The sequence below is a fragment of the Pelmatolapia mariae genome, linkage group LG7 (assembly GCF_036321145.2).
Source record: "Pelmatolapia mariae isolate MD_Pm_ZW linkage group LG7, Pm_UMD_F_2, whole genome shotgun sequence".
In the NCBI taxonomy this organism is placed as follows: domain Eukaryota; kingdom Metazoa; phylum Chordata; class Actinopteri; order Cichliformes; family Cichlidae; genus Pelmatolapia; species Pelmatolapia mariae.
Window position 1 is genome coordinate 18,666,378 of NC_086233.1, and position 17,570 is coordinate 18,683,947.

General features: G+C 40.7%; 3 protein-coding genes across 12 annotated transcripts in view; 1 reads left to right on the forward strand and 2 right to left on the reverse strand.

Annotated features, from left to right (window-relative positions):
* rapgef1b (Rap guanine nucleotide exchange factor (GEF) 1b) overlaps positions 1–9,030 on the forward strand; it is a 45,410-nt gene extending 36,380 nt beyond the window's left edge. For all 10 annotated transcript variants that reach the window (XM_063478228.1, XM_063478232.1, XM_063478230.2 and 7 more), the window contains 11 exons: positions 225–300; positions 648–732; positions 4,408–4,500; positions 4,596–4,781; positions 6,470–6,554; positions 6,668–6,762; positions 6,903–6,981; positions 7,068–7,169; positions 7,268–7,365; positions 7,445–7,573; positions 7,782–9,030. In XM_063478228.1, coding sequence (XP_063334298.1) covers positions 225–300; positions 648–732; positions 4,408–4,500; positions 4,596–4,781; positions 6,470–6,554; positions 6,668–6,762; positions 6,903–6,981; positions 7,068–7,169; positions 7,268–7,365; positions 7,445–7,573; positions 7,782–7,932 — 1,179 coding nt within the window. In that variant the 3' untranslated portion in view covers positions 7,933–9,030. The remainder of the gene's footprint in view (positions 1–224; positions 301–647; positions 733–4,407; positions 4,501–4,595; positions 4,782–6,469; positions 6,555–6,667; positions 6,763–6,902; positions 6,982–7,067; positions 7,170–7,267; positions 7,366–7,444; positions 7,574–7,781) is intronic.
* Positions 9,031–9,106: 76 nt separating this feature from the next.
* Positions 9,107–13,469, reverse strand: uck1 (uridine-cytidine kinase 1). Its single transcript, XM_063478241.1, has 7 exons — positions 13,271–13,469; positions 12,705–12,864; positions 12,007–12,103; positions 11,773–11,915; positions 10,174–10,268; positions 10,019–10,067; positions 9,107–9,911 (listed from the first exon to the last, which is right to left on the reverse strand). The coding sequence occupies exons 1-7, from the start codon at positions 13,358–13,360 to the stop codon at positions 9,718–9,720; spliced, it is 828 nt and encodes a 275-aa protein (XP_063334311.1). The 5' UTR covers positions 13,361–13,469; the 3' UTR covers positions 9,107–9,717.
* Positions 13,470–13,786: 317 nt separating this feature from the next.
* On the reverse strand, positions 13,787–15,603 carry dnlz (DNL-type zinc finger). The gene is made up of 3 exons (XM_063480600.1): positions 15,220–15,603; positions 14,990–15,129; positions 13,787–14,016 (listed from the first exon to the last, which is right to left on the reverse strand). Exons 1-3 carry the CDS (start codon positions 15,538–15,540, stop codon positions 13,863–13,865), a joined length of 615 nt encoding a protein of 204 aa, XP_063336670.1. The 5' UTR covers positions 15,541–15,603; the 3' UTR covers positions 13,787–13,862.
* Positions 15,604–17,570: the final 1,967 nt, after the last annotated feature.

Consider the following 17,570-nt stretch of genomic DNA (forward strand, 5'->3'; position numbering starts at 1 on the left):
CACGCACAGATCTAGACTTTTTCTCCGTCATCAGTTAGGGAGCTGGTGCAGGACAGGAGGGGTCGGGGAGGGGGAAGGAAATGTGCGTGCTTCATTTTGGGCTAGACTGCATCACTCCATCCCAAGTCTAACCACTCTTTTCTTCTTCTCCTCCTCCTCCTTTCACTCTCACCCACCTCTCCGTATTTCTCTGCCGCACCTCGCCCGCTACTTAATATTCGCAGAATGACGACGGCCCCGACGTCCGCGCCGGATCAGGGGACATCCTATTAGTCCACGCTACAGAAACAGACCGCAAAGGTACAGTACAGCACACGCAAAGCATCGCAGTCGTTATGTTGTGCAGTGTGTCACTGTGCTTCTGGGTCACTGGCACAGATTTGTTTTGCCAGCTTTGACAGCTGTGCGTTTACATTAGAGTCAAAGACAGATTTATGTGTACTTGTTTAAATTCGACTGCTGTGTTATTATTTTTCCTCTGAACGGTGTTTTAAATAGCTTTCTGTCTCTTTGCGGTTCAGTTTTTTTGCAGCGTGTCAGCCCTTCACATTTGATGATGTGCTGTCAGCTTTAATTAAGTAACTGAAAACACTGGCTGCACATCGACTGAAACACGCTGCCTTTTTCCCTCTGTTCTTGCTCGACAGATCTCGTTTTGTACTGTGAAGCCTTTCTGACTACATATAGGACTTTTATAACCCCAGAGGACCTCATTAAGAAGCTACACTACAGATATCCTTTTCAAATAACTCTACGTGTCACTCTGACCTTTTTTTTTTTGTTTGGTTGTTGTTGTTGACAGAGTGCTCTTTCTCCCACTTTAATCCTTATTTACCAAGGAGACCCTTGTTCATCCTGCTTGCTCATTTTAGAGCTTTCACTTAAATTATATTCATACTTTTTTCCTATATTTTATTTCTTTATTTTTTATTAATTTTTATTATTATTTTTAATGATTAAAAAAAGTGAGACATTAGGGGCAGTGTGGGTTCTCTCAGGTTAACTAGTGATTCTAAATTGGCCATAGGAGTGAATGTGAGTGAGAATGGTTGTCCATCTCTTTGTGTTGCTCCTGCGACAAATTAGCGACCTGTCCAGCCCTGTGGTACCTCGGACAGGGTCCAGCCCACCTCCTCCAACCCTAAATTGGACAAGTGGAAGAGGATGGATGGATGGATTTTAGACATCACATGTATTGGACTTAATATTTAGCACTCCACTGAAGACTAAACACATTACTTCTGCAGTGTTTCATCGTTAACTTTATATGGCCAAACTTATTATTTGGACAAATTAGGAGATGCTTTAATAAGTCATTCTTAATCATGTGTTGCAGACTTGCGTCACTGCAAACCTACTCGGGGAAATTTTGATAAGCTGCATTTTGTCCCGATGTCTTAATGACTAGACAGTTAATCAACTGATTGAGCATATCATCAGTGGAATATCTGATAATAAGTTAGTCACAGCTCTATTGTTTTTACTGCAGGAATTAATTAGCAACACGGTAATGACAGTGATTACTGCCTAATGACGATCATTGTTTATACAAGACACTGAGGCTCACAGAAAGCTAAAGGGAACAGGCAAAAACAGTCTTGTGTCAAACACACATGCCTTTGAATTTTAGAGAAAATGTGTATTTGTTATGCCATTGTGATGTAGTCACATGATGCATGTCTATGTAGACATAAAGCGGTCCCATTACACTGTCTAATCAGTTACTTTGTTTGTTGTGTTTTCTGAGTTCAGGCAGGACAAGTCAAAAAAAATCATCACTTACATCTGCAGAACTTAAGCAAAGCTCCAGGTTGAGTTCAAAAAGGTGTTTTTTTTCTAAGCATGGTGGATATGGGGAGGCTTGCTTTGCATTAGCTGGCCTGCCAGAACCTAAAACTCCAGTGGGAGATCATAAGTGTCACAATGGTGGTTATCAGCTTTTTGTGTTAACCCAGGCTTTCTGCTTCAGGCTCCTGTAAAAGGGATGTTTGACGTGTTGTTTGACTCTTTCTCCACAAAATGGATCATAAGACTGTCCTGAGGACCGGAGAGTAATGCTGCAGAAAATTGCACATTTCATGATTTGGTCAACAGAAGCGCACAGAGGGGAAATATAAATATGTTAATATATTTATATTACTGCTCTGTGTGCTCTCTGTGCTGCTGTAACTGCTGCACATCAGAGCTCTGAAACTTAAAGGCATAAGCCTTAAAGGCAGATCGATGTGTTCAGCTCTGACTCTGTCTCATAGCCTGGTTTAAATCTTATTGACTAAATAGGTATTCTTGATGATACATAACCAATAAAATCTATGTGATCAGTTTTCTGATCTGTCTTCTAGAAGCTGCAATTCCAGCAGCATAAGGAAAAAAATCAACTTTATTTAAATAGAACCTTTGAAAGATCAAAGTTACAAAGTGCATCACAAGACAAACAGAGATAAAAGTGAAACGGTAATAGGTGTAGGAATACTGGCAGCACAAGGAGATTAAAAGTGAGCAATAAAGAAAATTAAAAATAGAAAACAGGTCAATTAAAAGCAAATATAAAATAATTAAAACATCATTGCTGGGGAAAGATGATACAATGGTTAAAACCATAAAAGAGCCACATTATTATAAGACAATACCTGCCCGTAAAAATACATTTTTAGGAGGGATTGAAAAACCATAGTAAGTCTGATCTCCTCAAGGAGGTTGTTTCAAAGAGTGGGCGCCTGGTCACCCTGCAGAGTCTTAACTGAGGACCTCGGGTTATAACCGGGCACCTCCCGTATCAGATCTGAGATGTACTTTGGTGCAAACCCACAGCACACTTTATAAGTTAGTGTTTTAGAATTAGCTGAAGAGAAGCTAAAACAGGGGTGATGTGTTCGCTTTTTGTGTGGTTTTAGTAAAGAAGTCTGGCCATTGCATTTTAGTCCAGCTGTGCTCTGTAAACGTTGTTTCCACAAACAAGTGTATAACAAACTGCAATAATCTAACCTAAAGGAGATGAAAGCGTCTATACTTTTGGATAAAATTGATCTGACCTTGCTGGGACTCCTAAGCTGCATAAAACAAGACTCGGCAAATTATTCAGGCTCAGGTGGTTGTCAGAAATGATGATGAGGTCTTTACAATATTGGCTCAACTTTATAGACAAAGAGCAGTTGTCATTAAAACCGTTAAGAGCTCTGCAGGTATTCTGGCCATGTGTTGAGGCTAATGACTCTGCAAAAACGCCCTGCACCATAGTTCAGCATTCAGAGTGGGACACTAATTAATAAAAGCAGAGTGTGGGAGACTGTTCAGTAGATTAGGACCAAACATAACAAGAAATTAAAGATTTTCTGCATTGCAAATTCCAGGAAAAAATGCGATGCATGGTTTCCACTGCTGTAACTTCAAAGCTGGGCCTCATGGTTGCATGTATACATATTCCTTGTGTAGACTTGCAGGATGCTGTTTGAAATAACAGAGAAAATGTGGCACCCACAGTCGATTTTTAAGCCAAAAAGCTGAACACACAAGTTACCTTGGTGATCTAGACAGGTACCCATTATTCTCACCTCACAGTACAACTCTTAGAGCAGGAATCAAGGAAAACAAGAGAAGCTAAAGTGGAGGTGGGTATCAAAGTGGCTTACAGCTCTGCAGTTACAGAAGTCGAGCTAAAGCAAACAGCACTCTTCATATAAGATTTGCCAGCTGATTGAGTAGAAGGTTCTTTATCCAGAGCTTGGCTCAGTGGCCTGTCTGAACTAAGGTGACTCTTGATTTCTTCAATGTACATAACATACCTTTGATGCCGTTTAATAAGCAAATTATTTCGAATTTATTTACTACATAAATGGAAAAGAATGTGACTGTAAAGGGAAAACCACACCAAAGCTGGAAACAAATGCAAAACTTCTGCAAACATGACTTCAGTTCTATTTAGGAATCCTTACACAAAATAGTGTGAGCATTATCTGTCTGTAAGTATCCCTACAGTACACTGCTGTTGCCATGACAGTTTTTTGTGAAGTGCTCTTCACTGCTGACTTTGTCCTTATACTCAAATATTAAAGAAAGATGTTGTGTATGTACTCCTTGTTGGGATAGGGCTAGATATGTGGGCGTGTGTGATTACTCTGCAACGTGATGTTGCAGAGTAATGCAGAAGTGATATAACAAGCAGTGTAACTGATTACCTTTTACATGAAGTAAATGAGTGAAGAAATGCATTATTTTTTAAAAGGGAAACATGTAATGTGTTATATATTCATAGTTCACTTATTTTGGGTAAGAACCCTACTGGGACAAGTCCCTGATGAATTGATGATTCATTCATCTGCCACTTCTTGGAAGTATCATGAAGTATCAAGCTTTTTTTTTTTAATTCCACATTAAACACTGTTGTCACTGTCCTTAACCACAAAGCACATATACCACGTTCTGCCATAGTCCAGACACCTTCAAGAAACGAGTCAGCAAGAACACGTTCTTCGTGCTGGTTCGTGTGGTAGATGAGCTGTGGTGAGTAGTTATTGTTCCCCCTTGTCCTTCTTTTGTTACCTTTTGACTGCATTATTGAGCTGACAAATTTCTTTTGTCCCTTCTGTGTCTTCCAGCCTGGTAGAGCTGACCGAGGACATTTTGAAACAGCTCATGGACCTGGTGTTCACACTAGTGTGTAATGGCGAACTCAGTCTCGCCCGTGTGCTCCGCAAGAATATCCTGGATAAGGTGGAGCAAAAGAAGCTGCTGCGTTACACTAACTCACTCAAGCCCCTCGCGGCACGAGGGGTCTCTGCAAGGTACTGTGGGAGTTTCAAGTCAAGTCTTTTTGAGGCGTGCATGGGGATGGTATGACAGAAAAATGCAGTGCTTCTCTTATAGCTCTGTACCTTTAAGGATAACAAGCAGGGTTGGATTCAGTGCCTGGCAGACTTGCAATCAGAACCACAAGACTGCAGTCATAGAATCTTAAACCAATTTAATGATTCCCAGATGATATCATGGCTGCAGTTAAACATTTGGGGAGTAAAGCGTTGTGTACTGAGATGTATCTTAATATCAGATTCCATTTTAACTTCATTAAGCAGCTATTTTATCGACACAGGGTGCTGATTATAATTTCTCTGTACACTGTAATTAATAATCAGTCGACCAGTTTGAGGTAATATAAGAAATAACTTAGTAATTCTGATGAAAGTGAAGATGATCAGACAGTCCAGGTAAATGAATTCTAATGAGCAGTGGAAGGTTGAAGCACTGACAGTTTGGCACAGGATAGGTTGACAGTGACAGCGCTAACAGGAGTGAAGCCAGGCGGGGACGATCAAGGACACAAATAAAAATCGGAAAGCGGTGCACAGTTTTTCTGTGGTTTCTGGATTAAACAATGTGTCCCTCAAGTGGTGTGAAAGATTGTGCAATGGTTTGTTTTCTCTCATTTGGTAGCTGTATCAAAAGGATTACCCAATCAGCAGCTATGTGTGCACTATGTATCAATCCGCTATATTAAAAAGGCCGAGTTAGTGGCTCAGCTGTGTGCCACAACAGGGTGTTCAGTGCACCATAGTTTCCATTTAAATTGTTTTGTAAAGTGTTTTGGAATGAATTGAACCATAGCCTGTATATAAATGATGGACATAGCCACAGTGAGGTCACCCATTGATTCTGGACTCTGCAGTAACACTGAGGCAAAGTTGAACCCAGGAACCCTGCAACAGTCTTCAGTTCAGTTCAGTTTTATTTTATTCATACAGCACCTCAAGGTGCTTTATATTGTAAGGTACAAACCCTACAATAATACACAGAAAGTCACAACAATCAGGTGACTCCCAATGAGCAAGTACTTGGTGACAATAGGAAGGAAAAACTCCCTTTAAACAGGAAGAAACCTCCAGCAGAAACAGACTCAGGTTCAGGGAGGGCTGCCATTATGTAGATGGTCTAACACTCATCCACACGATGTATAGCAGCACCCACTACATCCATCTTTTATGCTAGAACTACAGTTTTGGCGGTTCTGCTTTGTGTGTGTTGTATATTTGCCACCCTGTCACCTGTCAATCATTGGTATCCTGCGAGCTAATTGGCAGCCATTTCAACCATCCCCCTTGAAGTTGAGGAAAGTTTCATTTGGTACCCGCCCACTTCACATGACACTTAGTGTTTTTTTGCCTGTGGACATGTGAATGTCATTGACTTTCTTTTGTCTCTGCTAGTCACTTCCTGTGGGGATGTGCCTTGACCTATAGCAATGGCCATAAATGCAGTTTCTTCCAGTTAAAAGGGAGTTTTTCCTTCCCGCTGTCACCAAGAGTTTGGTCAAAGTGGTTGTCTGATTGTTGGGTCTTTACCTTACAACATAAAGCACCTCGAGATGACTGTTGTTGTGTTTGTAAGGCTTTTTTGCTCTTCGGGACAGATGGGAAAGTAGGAGATTGTGTCGCTTCAGTGTCAGACTCCATCTAATGATTTGTGTGTTTTTCATCAGGCCTGGAACTCTTCACGACTTTCGCAGTCACGAGATCGCCGATCAGCTCACACTTCTCGATGCTGAACTTTTTTATAAAATTGAGGTACGGTGCCTTCGTTGCTGCGTTAAATCTTTCACCGATCTGCCGATTATTTGTGGTTTGACACATAATCAAGCCCAACCTTGTGCTCTGCTTTCCTCTGTGTTTTCCTTCAGATTCCCGAAGTTCTACTTTGGGCCAAGGAGCAGAATGAGGAGAAGAGTCCGAACCTGACTCAGTTCACAGAGCACTTTAACAACATGAGCTATTGGTATGACAAACCTCATCAGACACTGTAACGCTTAACTCAACATCTCCTCCCCTATAATTAAATTCTGTGGCTTTCCTCTCATACCATCTCGCCTCAATAAACGCCAACACCCCACCGTGTCTTTCTCTTTCTCCTTGCAGGGTTCGCTCTTTGATAATTCAGCAAGAGAAAGCTCAAGACAGAGAAAAGCTGCTTCTCAAGTTCATTAAGATAATGAAGGTTGGTTTAAGTCTTACAAACCTTACAAATCATCAGGAGTTTCCCTGTTTAACAGCATTTAACAGTCATATTTATTTTTATTACAGCACTTAAGAAAGTTGAATAACTTCAACTCCTACTTGGCAATACTGTCTGCTTTGGACTCGGCCCCCATCAGGAGGTTGGAGTGGCAGAAGCAGACCTCAGAGGTGAGTCGATTGTGAATTTAGGAAGAGAAATTAAAAATCTCCTCGTGTATCACGACTGTTATTTAATTTAATAAACATCCCCAAATCTTCTCTCTCAGGGATTGGAGGAGTATTGCACGCTGATCGACAGCTCCTCCTCCTTCAGGGCATACAGAGCTGCGCTGGCTGAAGTGGAGCCCCCGTGCATCCCGTACTTGTGAGTAAATGTGCATGACTCATCGAGATGGGCGTCTAGCCACGACTGGTTCATTTATTCCTTCCACTCTTCTCCACAGGGGTCTCATCCTCCAGGACCTGACCTTCGTCCACCTGGGGAACCCTGACCTGATCGACGGGAAGGTCAATTTCTCCAAACGCTGGCAGCAGTTCAACATTCTGGACAGTATGCGGCGCTTTCAACAAGTGTAGGTCCATCGGAATAAGTAGGATTTAATAAGAAGCCACTGAACACATCAATCGCAGCAATAAATGTCATCATCGTTTGCCACTGGAAGGAACGCTAATGCGTTCCTGCTTTGTTCTCCATTAAATTTTAATGTCATAAAACATGGCTGTCATCTTCACACAGACTGCTTTGCTTTCTCAGTAATGAATTACCTCTCCTCATCTCAGGCATTATGAGCTGAAGCGCAACGAAGACATCGTCTCGTTCTTCAACGACTTCAGCGATCATCTGGCCGAAGAGGCCCTCTGGGAGCTGTCGCTGAAGATAAAGCCCAGAAACATCTCGAGACGCAAGACGGACCGCGAGGAGAAGACCTAGGGCCCGCGGAGGGGAGGAGGGCCTCCAACACTGACCTCCAACTGTGCTTCATGACACTAACTCCACTTTACTACAGACTGAAAGAGAGACGAACGGAAGCTACCCGCCGAGGCTGATGGGAGACTCATTGTGGGTGGGGGGAGGGGGTTGAGAACAAACTACAGACAACTGAAGCGTCATCGAGGTTTACAAAGAGCTCTACTGCTCGGGGAGATTATAATTGGGATTATTGGAGACATTCTGTGGCTGCGGCGAGACAACAGGTAGACCGGTGCCACGGAGGTAAAGAATCACAGGGAGACACTACGGAAATGACCAAAGTCTGCTCCCTGGGCTTTCTGTTTTAGAGTGGAGCTGCTGCGCGAGTGTGTGTGTGTGTGCGCGCGCGCATGTGAGTGTGTGAGCTGAATGGTCCATTACTCTCAAGCCGCTCCTTCCTCTTCCTCATATATGTGCCATCTATTGGTTTTCTTCAGCCCTCTCCCTACTCGAGTTTCCCTCAAACGGCAGCCTGACACAAACTGTGACATCTACTGGCGGGCTGCAGACCCCCGAGGGCTCGCTGTGGGCACGAGGCTGGGAGGTGGGAGATTTGGACTTGGAGGAGAGGATGGCCATGATAGACTGGAAACCTATGTTTTGCAACATTTTTGTGTAAGAATCATGTATGGTTATGAAATGTATTATATACAGTGCTCCTTTTGTTCTTAAAAAGGATGTTTATGCTTATGAGAAGAGCTCCGCTTCTCCCAAGTGCCATACACGTGCACTTGAAGAAAAAAAAAAAAGATAAGCAAAGCAAAAACACAAAAAGATAAATAACTAAAGATGCTGTGATCTGTGTACATCATTCTGAATCATCGAGTGCCGTGTTCAAGTGTAGAGAAACCATCAGGCAATCACAGTCACGTCCCGGTCATGTTAGTGTGTGAAAGAGGCGCCTGTGTGTGACTGAAGTCCTCTGTGACTTGTGTGTGTGTGTGTCATTCCAAAAATGTGCTGTAGTAAAATCTTTTTTTTTTTATTCCTTTTTGGGGATAAAACCAACACATCACACTGTGCTCTCAAACTCCAATAAAGCAAACGGCTCTTTCTATACACACTGTGTTGGTCACAAGATCCACCACCCCCATTCCACCCCACCCTCCTTTTCTCCAATCGACTGACACTTGAATAAAGTTTAACAGTTTCCGTTTATTGTCATACACAAATAACGAGTGGAAGTAAACAAATTAAGGCATAGATCCATTATTAAATAATTAAGGATGTGCTCGATATGAAACTAGGTGCAACACATCTGGCTCTGACTTGATTTAAAAGAGAAACGTACAAGACATCTGCATTATCATTTCAATATATTAATCTGAAAGCAATAAAGAAGCATGACTCAGTTTAACAGTAGGGTTACTCCAAGTGCAAAAGCATGACTATAGGTCAGCATCTACTGTACAGAAAGACTTCCTACCCTCAATTATAAGACCTCCAGTCTCAGACACAGGTCACATGACTGGACTTAACACTGAAGAAAAAAAAATCAAAGCATCATGGAAGACTGCTTGTTTAAAAACAAAAAACATATTCAAAATTCTGGTAATGCACCAATAACTGCAGTTAAATGGGAAAGACATTGCAGCACTAAATCCCTGCAACATGTGATTATGGGTAATATTTTAAAATAATGCAGAGCGTGTCCGACACACTTCACATTTAGAAAAAAAAAAAAATTAAATACAATCTGTAGCAGCGATTCAAGCTCAAAGCCAATCGATTCAAATCTATACAGTCTCAGTGAGGCCGACTGCTGGGCTCCAGGAGGACCCTCTTTCCTGGGGCGTTAGCGGATCCGTTCTGTAGGTCACCTTGCTCAGACAGGACCCGTTTAAGAGCACGTGCTTGGCCGTTCACGGATCCACGCTGCCATTTGCAGATTTCGCCGTTTAAAATATCTTGGATGTGCTGCACAATGAGGTTAATGGCCACTGATGGAAATCAGAAAAAAACGAGTTGGGGTTTTTCTGTTTTTTGACTCTACAGAGAGCAAGAAAATGCTGAAATGTATTTATTTTCTTAAGGAAAAAGCACTCACCCATATTGTCGACTCCTCTTGGAATGATGACATCTGCATACTTCTTAGTCTGGGAAGAACAAAATGTCTTTAGAAACAAATGTAACGTATGTCTGCTTAACAGAATAGGATGCTGAACAAATAAGCACATAATCGGGGCTGACCACCACACTTACAGGCAAACAAAACTCTTCAAAAGCTGGCTTCACAAATGTTGTATACTGACTGAGAATCTGCTCGAGATCTCTCCCTCTGCTCATGTCTCGCAGAACTACAGGAGGAGAAAAAAAAAAGAAAAAAGTAGGGTATGAAGTAATATCAACTGTAAAAATGTGACGCAGCATATAAAGATTAGACCAAAAACAGAATCCCAAAGACAAGTGATGATGCCATCAAGAACAACTGGACTTTCCCATATTTGTGTTCTCTTCATTTCACTGTCTGTAATATCTTTTAATATTACTATGGTGCAAAATTTGTGAGTCATCCTTAGTTTCTTTATATTTTGCTAGAAAAAAATAGGAAATGGGTACAGTAATTTATTCAAACTTATATGGAAATACCCGTATATAGGGAAAAATTGAGTTCTAGTGATTTGGAATATTAGTTATGATGAACACAGGTCTCGCTCTTGTAATTTCTGTAAGTAGCCTGCAGGAATAGTTCTCCAGGGTTCTTGAAAAACACTCAAAGCTCTTCTTTGGATGTTGGCTGCCTTTTGTTCTGCTCTCTGTCAGGAGGATGCCACAATGCTTCAGTAATGTCCAGATCAGGACACTGGGGAGGCCAATCCATGACCTATAATGTTCCATTGTATGATTGTTTTTTTAATCCATCTGTGTTTTTGCTGCATTAATAGTTTGTTTGAGATCATCGTCATGATAAAAACTCAAGCTGCTTTATATCAGACATTTTCCAGATGGTTCTGTATGTTCGATCAACTTCTGACCGCAACTTTCTGTGTTCATAATTCCTTCAATTTTGACAAGATCCCCAAAGCCACTGGTCGAAATGCAGCCTTAAACCATGAGAGAGCCTCCGCTGTGATGGGCAGATGACTAAAGGCTCTCCTGACCTCCTCTGTATATAGACAGCCATCTAAACCTAAAATTTTGAAATTCAGATTCATCACGCCTTCAGACCTGTTGCCACTGATTTACAGTGTAGTTTTTCTGTTATTTGGTATACCTCAGCCTTTTCTTCCTGTTTCCCTTCCTTAACAACGGCTTCTTGACAGCCACCCTTCCACTGAAACCATTTCTGATGAAGCTTCAGTGACAGATCTATTGAAGGGCCAGATCCTGTGTCAGGCTTTTGTTGGATCTTTTCGCCCCATTTCTTTAGGACATGACTTTCAAATACTGTTCACTGCACCACAGCAAGATATGCCAGCTTTTCAGCTAATTGATTCTGATGTAAGGGTTGAATGCTCAGCCAAATACACCTTTGGGCATGACCTGGCCAGTCAGCCAGCAAAATGAGCCCCCTTAGTTTTGCTGGCAAGTTTTCCATTTTTGGCCTCTGATGATAAAGCTTTTTATGGATTAGATCATCGTATTTTTACCAAACCACAAACAACAAACAGCACAGTTTGACATCTTAAACTTAAAAATTAATAGAAAATCAACAAAGATTGGTAAATAAAAGTTATTTTGTTCATGTTATTTTGAAAGTTTTGAAATCTTAGGAAACATGAAAAAGTTTTTTTTGTTTTTTTTAAAAAATAACATAAAATGTGGGTCTGGTTTTCACATGTGTAAGGGAGTCACCGATACCTCTGCGAGACAGTCTGACGTCTGAATCTGTGTCCACAAACAGCTTCATGTGAAACATGTCGCGCACTTTCTGTGGGTAGAAAACGAGGATCCCCTCAAAGAGGACTACGTCCGCCGGGTAAACTGTGATCCTCTCTTCCTGCCTATAAACACAATAAATGAGGTGAGGACAGAGGACTTTCTTTTTTTAAAAAGAATATCAGGGCTTAAAACCACGAAGAGCTTCCTTCCTACCTGGAATGGGTGACAAAGTCATATGTCGGCACTTCGACTACCCTCCCCTCCACGATGTCCTTCAACGTTTGGTACATTAACTCATTGTCAAATGCCTCTGAAAGACATTAAACCGAAACACTGAAGGACTAGCCTTATGTGTCTAATTCACTGTATAAAACAGCAAAAACATGATTAAATCAATAAATATGTGAAGTACATAATACGAGGCATGTAAGGAGCATAATTTCACAAAGCCCATCTTCAGCATTACCCACTAAACCCACACGTGTTAACACAAGTGTACTTAACTAAAGCACTGCTTCCAGCCCATATATTGTCACCTGCTCAGAAATAGCAACCCCAAACTCTAAATAAAATCTAAGCATCGCAATTCATCATGTCAGACTTTGAATTTTCTGTTTCTGTGGTTTTTCGCTCCTGATTTTGTTTTACTTTTTTTTTTTTTCCTCCACAGGACTTTTATATTTACTACAGATGTTAGATCATCCAGTAACAATATCTGGATGTCTTTTATAATTAACAACACCCTCAAAACAGCATAACAAAATATATATGCATGTTATTTTACAATACAGGTAGGTCTTTAACTCTCCTATACATACCTCTATTAGAGTGATCTTACAAATACACTGACCGGGTCTGTGTGATCAGATTTGGCAAGGGGAAAAAAAATCCTACTTGTAGCATGAGCCTACCTGGGTGATCGAAGTTGTACTGGCCTTTAATCGCTTTGGCTTTTTGATCTGGAGTCAGGACCCTGTAGAAGCAGTCCTGGCTTATAATTGCCACCTTCCTCTGGCGGTGGTCCACCTTGTTCTGACCCAGGAGCTCCATGATCTTTGCACAGACGGTCGACTGTAAATAAATAAATAAAAATCGACTATTGTTGTCGGTAATGCCTTTGATTGTATTAAAGGACAATATTAAATTCTGTTTTAGGTGATGTCATGAGCAACAGTCTGAAGTGAAACGTTGTATCAGTGACCTCGGTATTTATGAGCTGACTCCAGGTCTATAAAGAACTGACAGTTTCATTACAGCAGCTAGTTAGCTGGACAAGTCTTGGGCGCCCCCAGGTCACAAATATAGTATAAAATGAACACAGCAGACATGTAATTATGACCAACATACGTATTTCCCGGGTAAGTGAGTGTGACATTTGTTTTTGCCAGGTTGATAAACGCTAATATTGGCGCCAATAGCAGAGTACGCAAAGCTAGCCGGGATGCTAAATCACATACAAGCCCTAAACATGACGGACCTTGCCGCTGGCCGTTCCTCCGCTGACCCCGATCAGGAAAGGCCGATGGCGGGGCCTGTCCGCCTCGTCCTGGGCTCCTGCAGTGTCCATTGCAGTCAATTCTATAGACTGCAAAATATAGCTAGCTTAGCCGAGAACCACCTGTCATATATGTTTACACGTTTACTGTACGCGACAATGCGAGATGTCGCGAGGTTAGTCGTTCCCAACGGAACGCCCACAGGGTCATTTGGAGCGGAATTGCAACGCTTAAAGCAGGGAAGCAATGAGTGCAGGTAAATACAAACACCATGTTTTAAAAAAAATAAATAACAACAACAACAAAAATAATAATAATAATTTCGATGTTTTCCTATACACACATTACAGTTCGGGATAGTTATTTTATTATTTAATTAAAAACTATTCTTGCTTCAACTACAGTTAGTTGTTGGATTTATACTTCCAGCACCTTCTTTTGAAAGCTTATCATGTATACTAAAATGATCAAAATGCACGATGAAAAAACAAAAGCAATTTCAAAAAATGTGATTTTATTAATAAATTAAATATAGCAATTTTACAGTATAAACATTACAGTACAAGCAGAGCGTTATCGTTTTTCTGGATCACTGCTAGACTCCTCTGTGTCTTCAGCACACTGTGGCTTGTCTTCTGTGGACTGATCCATCACTATCTCCAGAGCAGCACTTCCTTCAACCCTCTTTACTGTCTCTCCTTTGGCAGCGAGGATTTCCTCAATGTTTCTGAGGCAAAAGACCAACACTGAAAATTATACTGAAATATACTGCAGCAGCAGTCATTGGCTGAAACAGAAATATCAATTACCTGCTGCATTCAGACACGTCTCAGATATTATTTTATGATGTTGCTGTTATGTTAAACAACACGTAAGAGTCGGTATTAAAAGTAAAACAAAAATAAAAAATCAGACATTACTAATTACTGACTGATAAACTCGCTAGGTTAATCTAATAGTTTCACAATTATATTGGTGTTTATACATACCACTAAAGTAATATAAGGCGATACAGTCATGCAGTTAATGCTGATTCATGGTGCTTTTTCATGCAGACAAATGACTGTCAGGTACTGGCTCTATATACAGTAACTCCAAGGAATAGTAGATACTAGTAGATGGATGCTTCTCAAGTGGTTCCTACAGCGGACGGATCCACATGTTTGATTTGGCACAGATTTTGTGCTGGATGCCCTTCCCTCCACCAACAGAGCCACTCTGAGGCTCTGTTGGTCTGTCCTCCAGCATCTTATACATGTAAGGCAAATTATTTAACCACTACACAACAGAGCCACTCCAGGGAGAAAACTAAATCTTTTCAACTGATTTGTTTTTAATTATTATTTTACACTCACTTTGTATGGAATCTTATACATATTTGTCTGTACCAAAAAAATCTTTACTGCACACAAGAAAATAACTTATTAAAAACGTTAAAATTACCCTACAGAGACTTTGTACTGTACACTGTTGGGCAAAAAACATCAAGAATTTCATCCATGTTTAAGGCTAAGTTAAATCATTCCCCCCTTCTTGCAGCAGAGAAGACTGCTTTAAAATTATTCTGGGATGCTTATCATTGTTTTATTATTAGATCAGACGCTCTAATCACATGAACCGCAAATACTGCCAGATTAAAGGACCCAATACACTCTCGGGATGTTGTTTTGAATCAGTGAGGAGTCCACGGCACTACCAACCTTTTCCCTTCCAAGTCGGTGAACCATTTGAGGTTATCGGCTATGATGTGGTGATTCTTGCATCCTGGACACGTGACTATGACGACACCTTTGTGGTAAGCCAGCTTAGAGATCTTCTGCATGGATCTGGTGGAGCAAACCTGCGAACAGGACACAGTCTGCGTGTCATATACACGACTTTAAAAGAAAAAATAAACAAAAACTAACTCAACACAGTGTGCGTGTGCTACCTTGCACGTGTAAACGAGGTGATAGTGTGTTGACTGAATCTGCCCCAATGCCTCACTGCTGACACTCCGTGAAATTGAGAGTCCTCGGTAACTACCAAGACGAGGTGTGCACCTGTAAGCGGGTGACAGAAGACGAAAACCTATGTTGTCCTGTGAGGAGAGCAGCCCTGTCCCGCCTGTCCCGGCTGTGGTTGGACAGTGAGCCACAGCACAGAGTCTGCGCAAAACTGAACGGTTACAGTGAGACCAAAGAGAGCGGCTGACCGCTCGCGCAGTGCTCGAAGAATAACTGAGTGTCAGACACTTCTGTAAAAACAACATTTTCACGGCTGTGTTCAAACGGTAAAAGTCCCTTTTCAGTCGCAGATGAAATTGCTAATGATTTCGTCAACGTGGATGTTGTCGCACTCTGATGACATCAAGCGCCTACATTTTCAAAATAAAATGCATTAAATGATTTATTTTTCCTACAAAGGCAAACATATTCCTAAATGAAAGCCGTAACGTGAATTTCATTTGGAGACATCTCAGTTATGTTTGAGATGTGTTTAGTTTGTTTCTTTGTTTTTTATTTACAATAAACAACTAAGCTGACAACAATGTTCATAATCTGGTCATCTACAGGTATTTTTGTGTAACTATTATGCTAATTCAGTTCAGGTCAGTTTTATTATTTATCAACAAATCACAACAGCGAGGCCCTTTTTACGTTAAGGACCGTGGGTAGGAAAAACTTCTCTTTAACAGGAAGAAACGCAGAACCAGGCTCAGGGAGAGGCAGCCAGGTGCCAGTTGGGGGTGAGAAGAAACAAAGCAAAACAAGGACATATTCATTATTTTAAAGAAAAAACAACCTAAGCTTTTAGTTTTAGCCAAAATACATGGGACACAAAAACATTCCATAGAAAAACGGAAATTGTCCTGGCAATTTTCTGCCAGTAGATTATCCATTTTTCCGTGTCTATTTTATTGTCTTTCCATAAACCCCATTACGGATAACTCTATATTTTTATAGTTTATCTTATCTATCTTGAAGTTCTATGGAATTATTTTTCTATCAATTTGAGAAAATAATTTCATTTCTGACTTTTGACAGAAAAATAACTCCACAGCTATCCAACATTGTGTTCTCTGATAAAATGAAGATTTAAATAGCCAATTCAGCAGCACAGACAAACAGTCCAATAGTAAACAAGTATGTAAACATAAACTAAACATTTTAGTTTTCCTATCTTTCATTCTTTCATCACATCAATGTGTTGATAAATGCCTTTAATAGCTTTTCTTTCCTTTAACCAAGATAACCTGAGAAAACACGGATTTTAGTAACTACATCACATCCACCTTTAACATTTAAACACATGCATTTCCACGCTCATGTAGCATGTTGCAGTTTTTGCTTACAATGACCTTGACCTTTGACCACGGAATTATGATCACTCAATCCAGCAGTTGGTGTCCTACAGATATTGTGGTCATATTGTGAGACTGGGACATATGGACATCCACACCTCAACCTGCAAGGAGGAGACATAAAGAAGTATTTACTATAAACAAGATGTTTGTTTAAAATAACCAAATATTAAGATGCATATGTATTAAAAACATTGAACATTAAACAGCTGTAAATGAGCTGTAAATATAAGTAACACTTCTGAAACACAATGAATTTGTGATATGGTCTATGTCCACACCTTACTTCCTGATAGACCTTCATCAGTCAGTATAAGCAAATACTGATTCTTTTCCTGCTGTGTTAGTCCTGTAGTATGCTTTACTGTAGCTGCTGATTTCATGAGCATGATGCATTACTATATAATAAACATCTCAGATGTCTATATAGTTATTCAAACTACCAAAGCTGGACCACCTAGCAGGTTCAAATTCTGTTTGCATACACTGAAAGAAATTCTAACAAAGTTCAGCTTCTCTGGCTAAGGAGCTAAACCTGCCAAAAACCTACCGCAAAGCCCTCCACAGCAAAGGTTGTTGTTCATTTATGACAGAAAAAATAAAGTTTGAATTGTATTGATTATCTGGAGAGGTCAGGCATTTCTGTGGAGTCACTCGCATGAGGGTCAATACAGTCTTGAATGTCTCAGATTCAGATTTTGCACCTCTGGGATGGCCATTGTTTCACAAGTCCAGAATCATATATCATATTATTAGCATTAACTGAGTAGTTCACAGACACTTTTCATCACCTCATTGTTTCCCAAGGCTTTAGTGGGAATCGAAGCGGTAAGGACACAATGTATAACAAAACGTTTTACAATGTTCCAGTAGGTTGTGGCCAAGGCTGCTGCAGGCCTGTGGAGGTTAATTGAATGGCAATAAGCACAAATGACAAA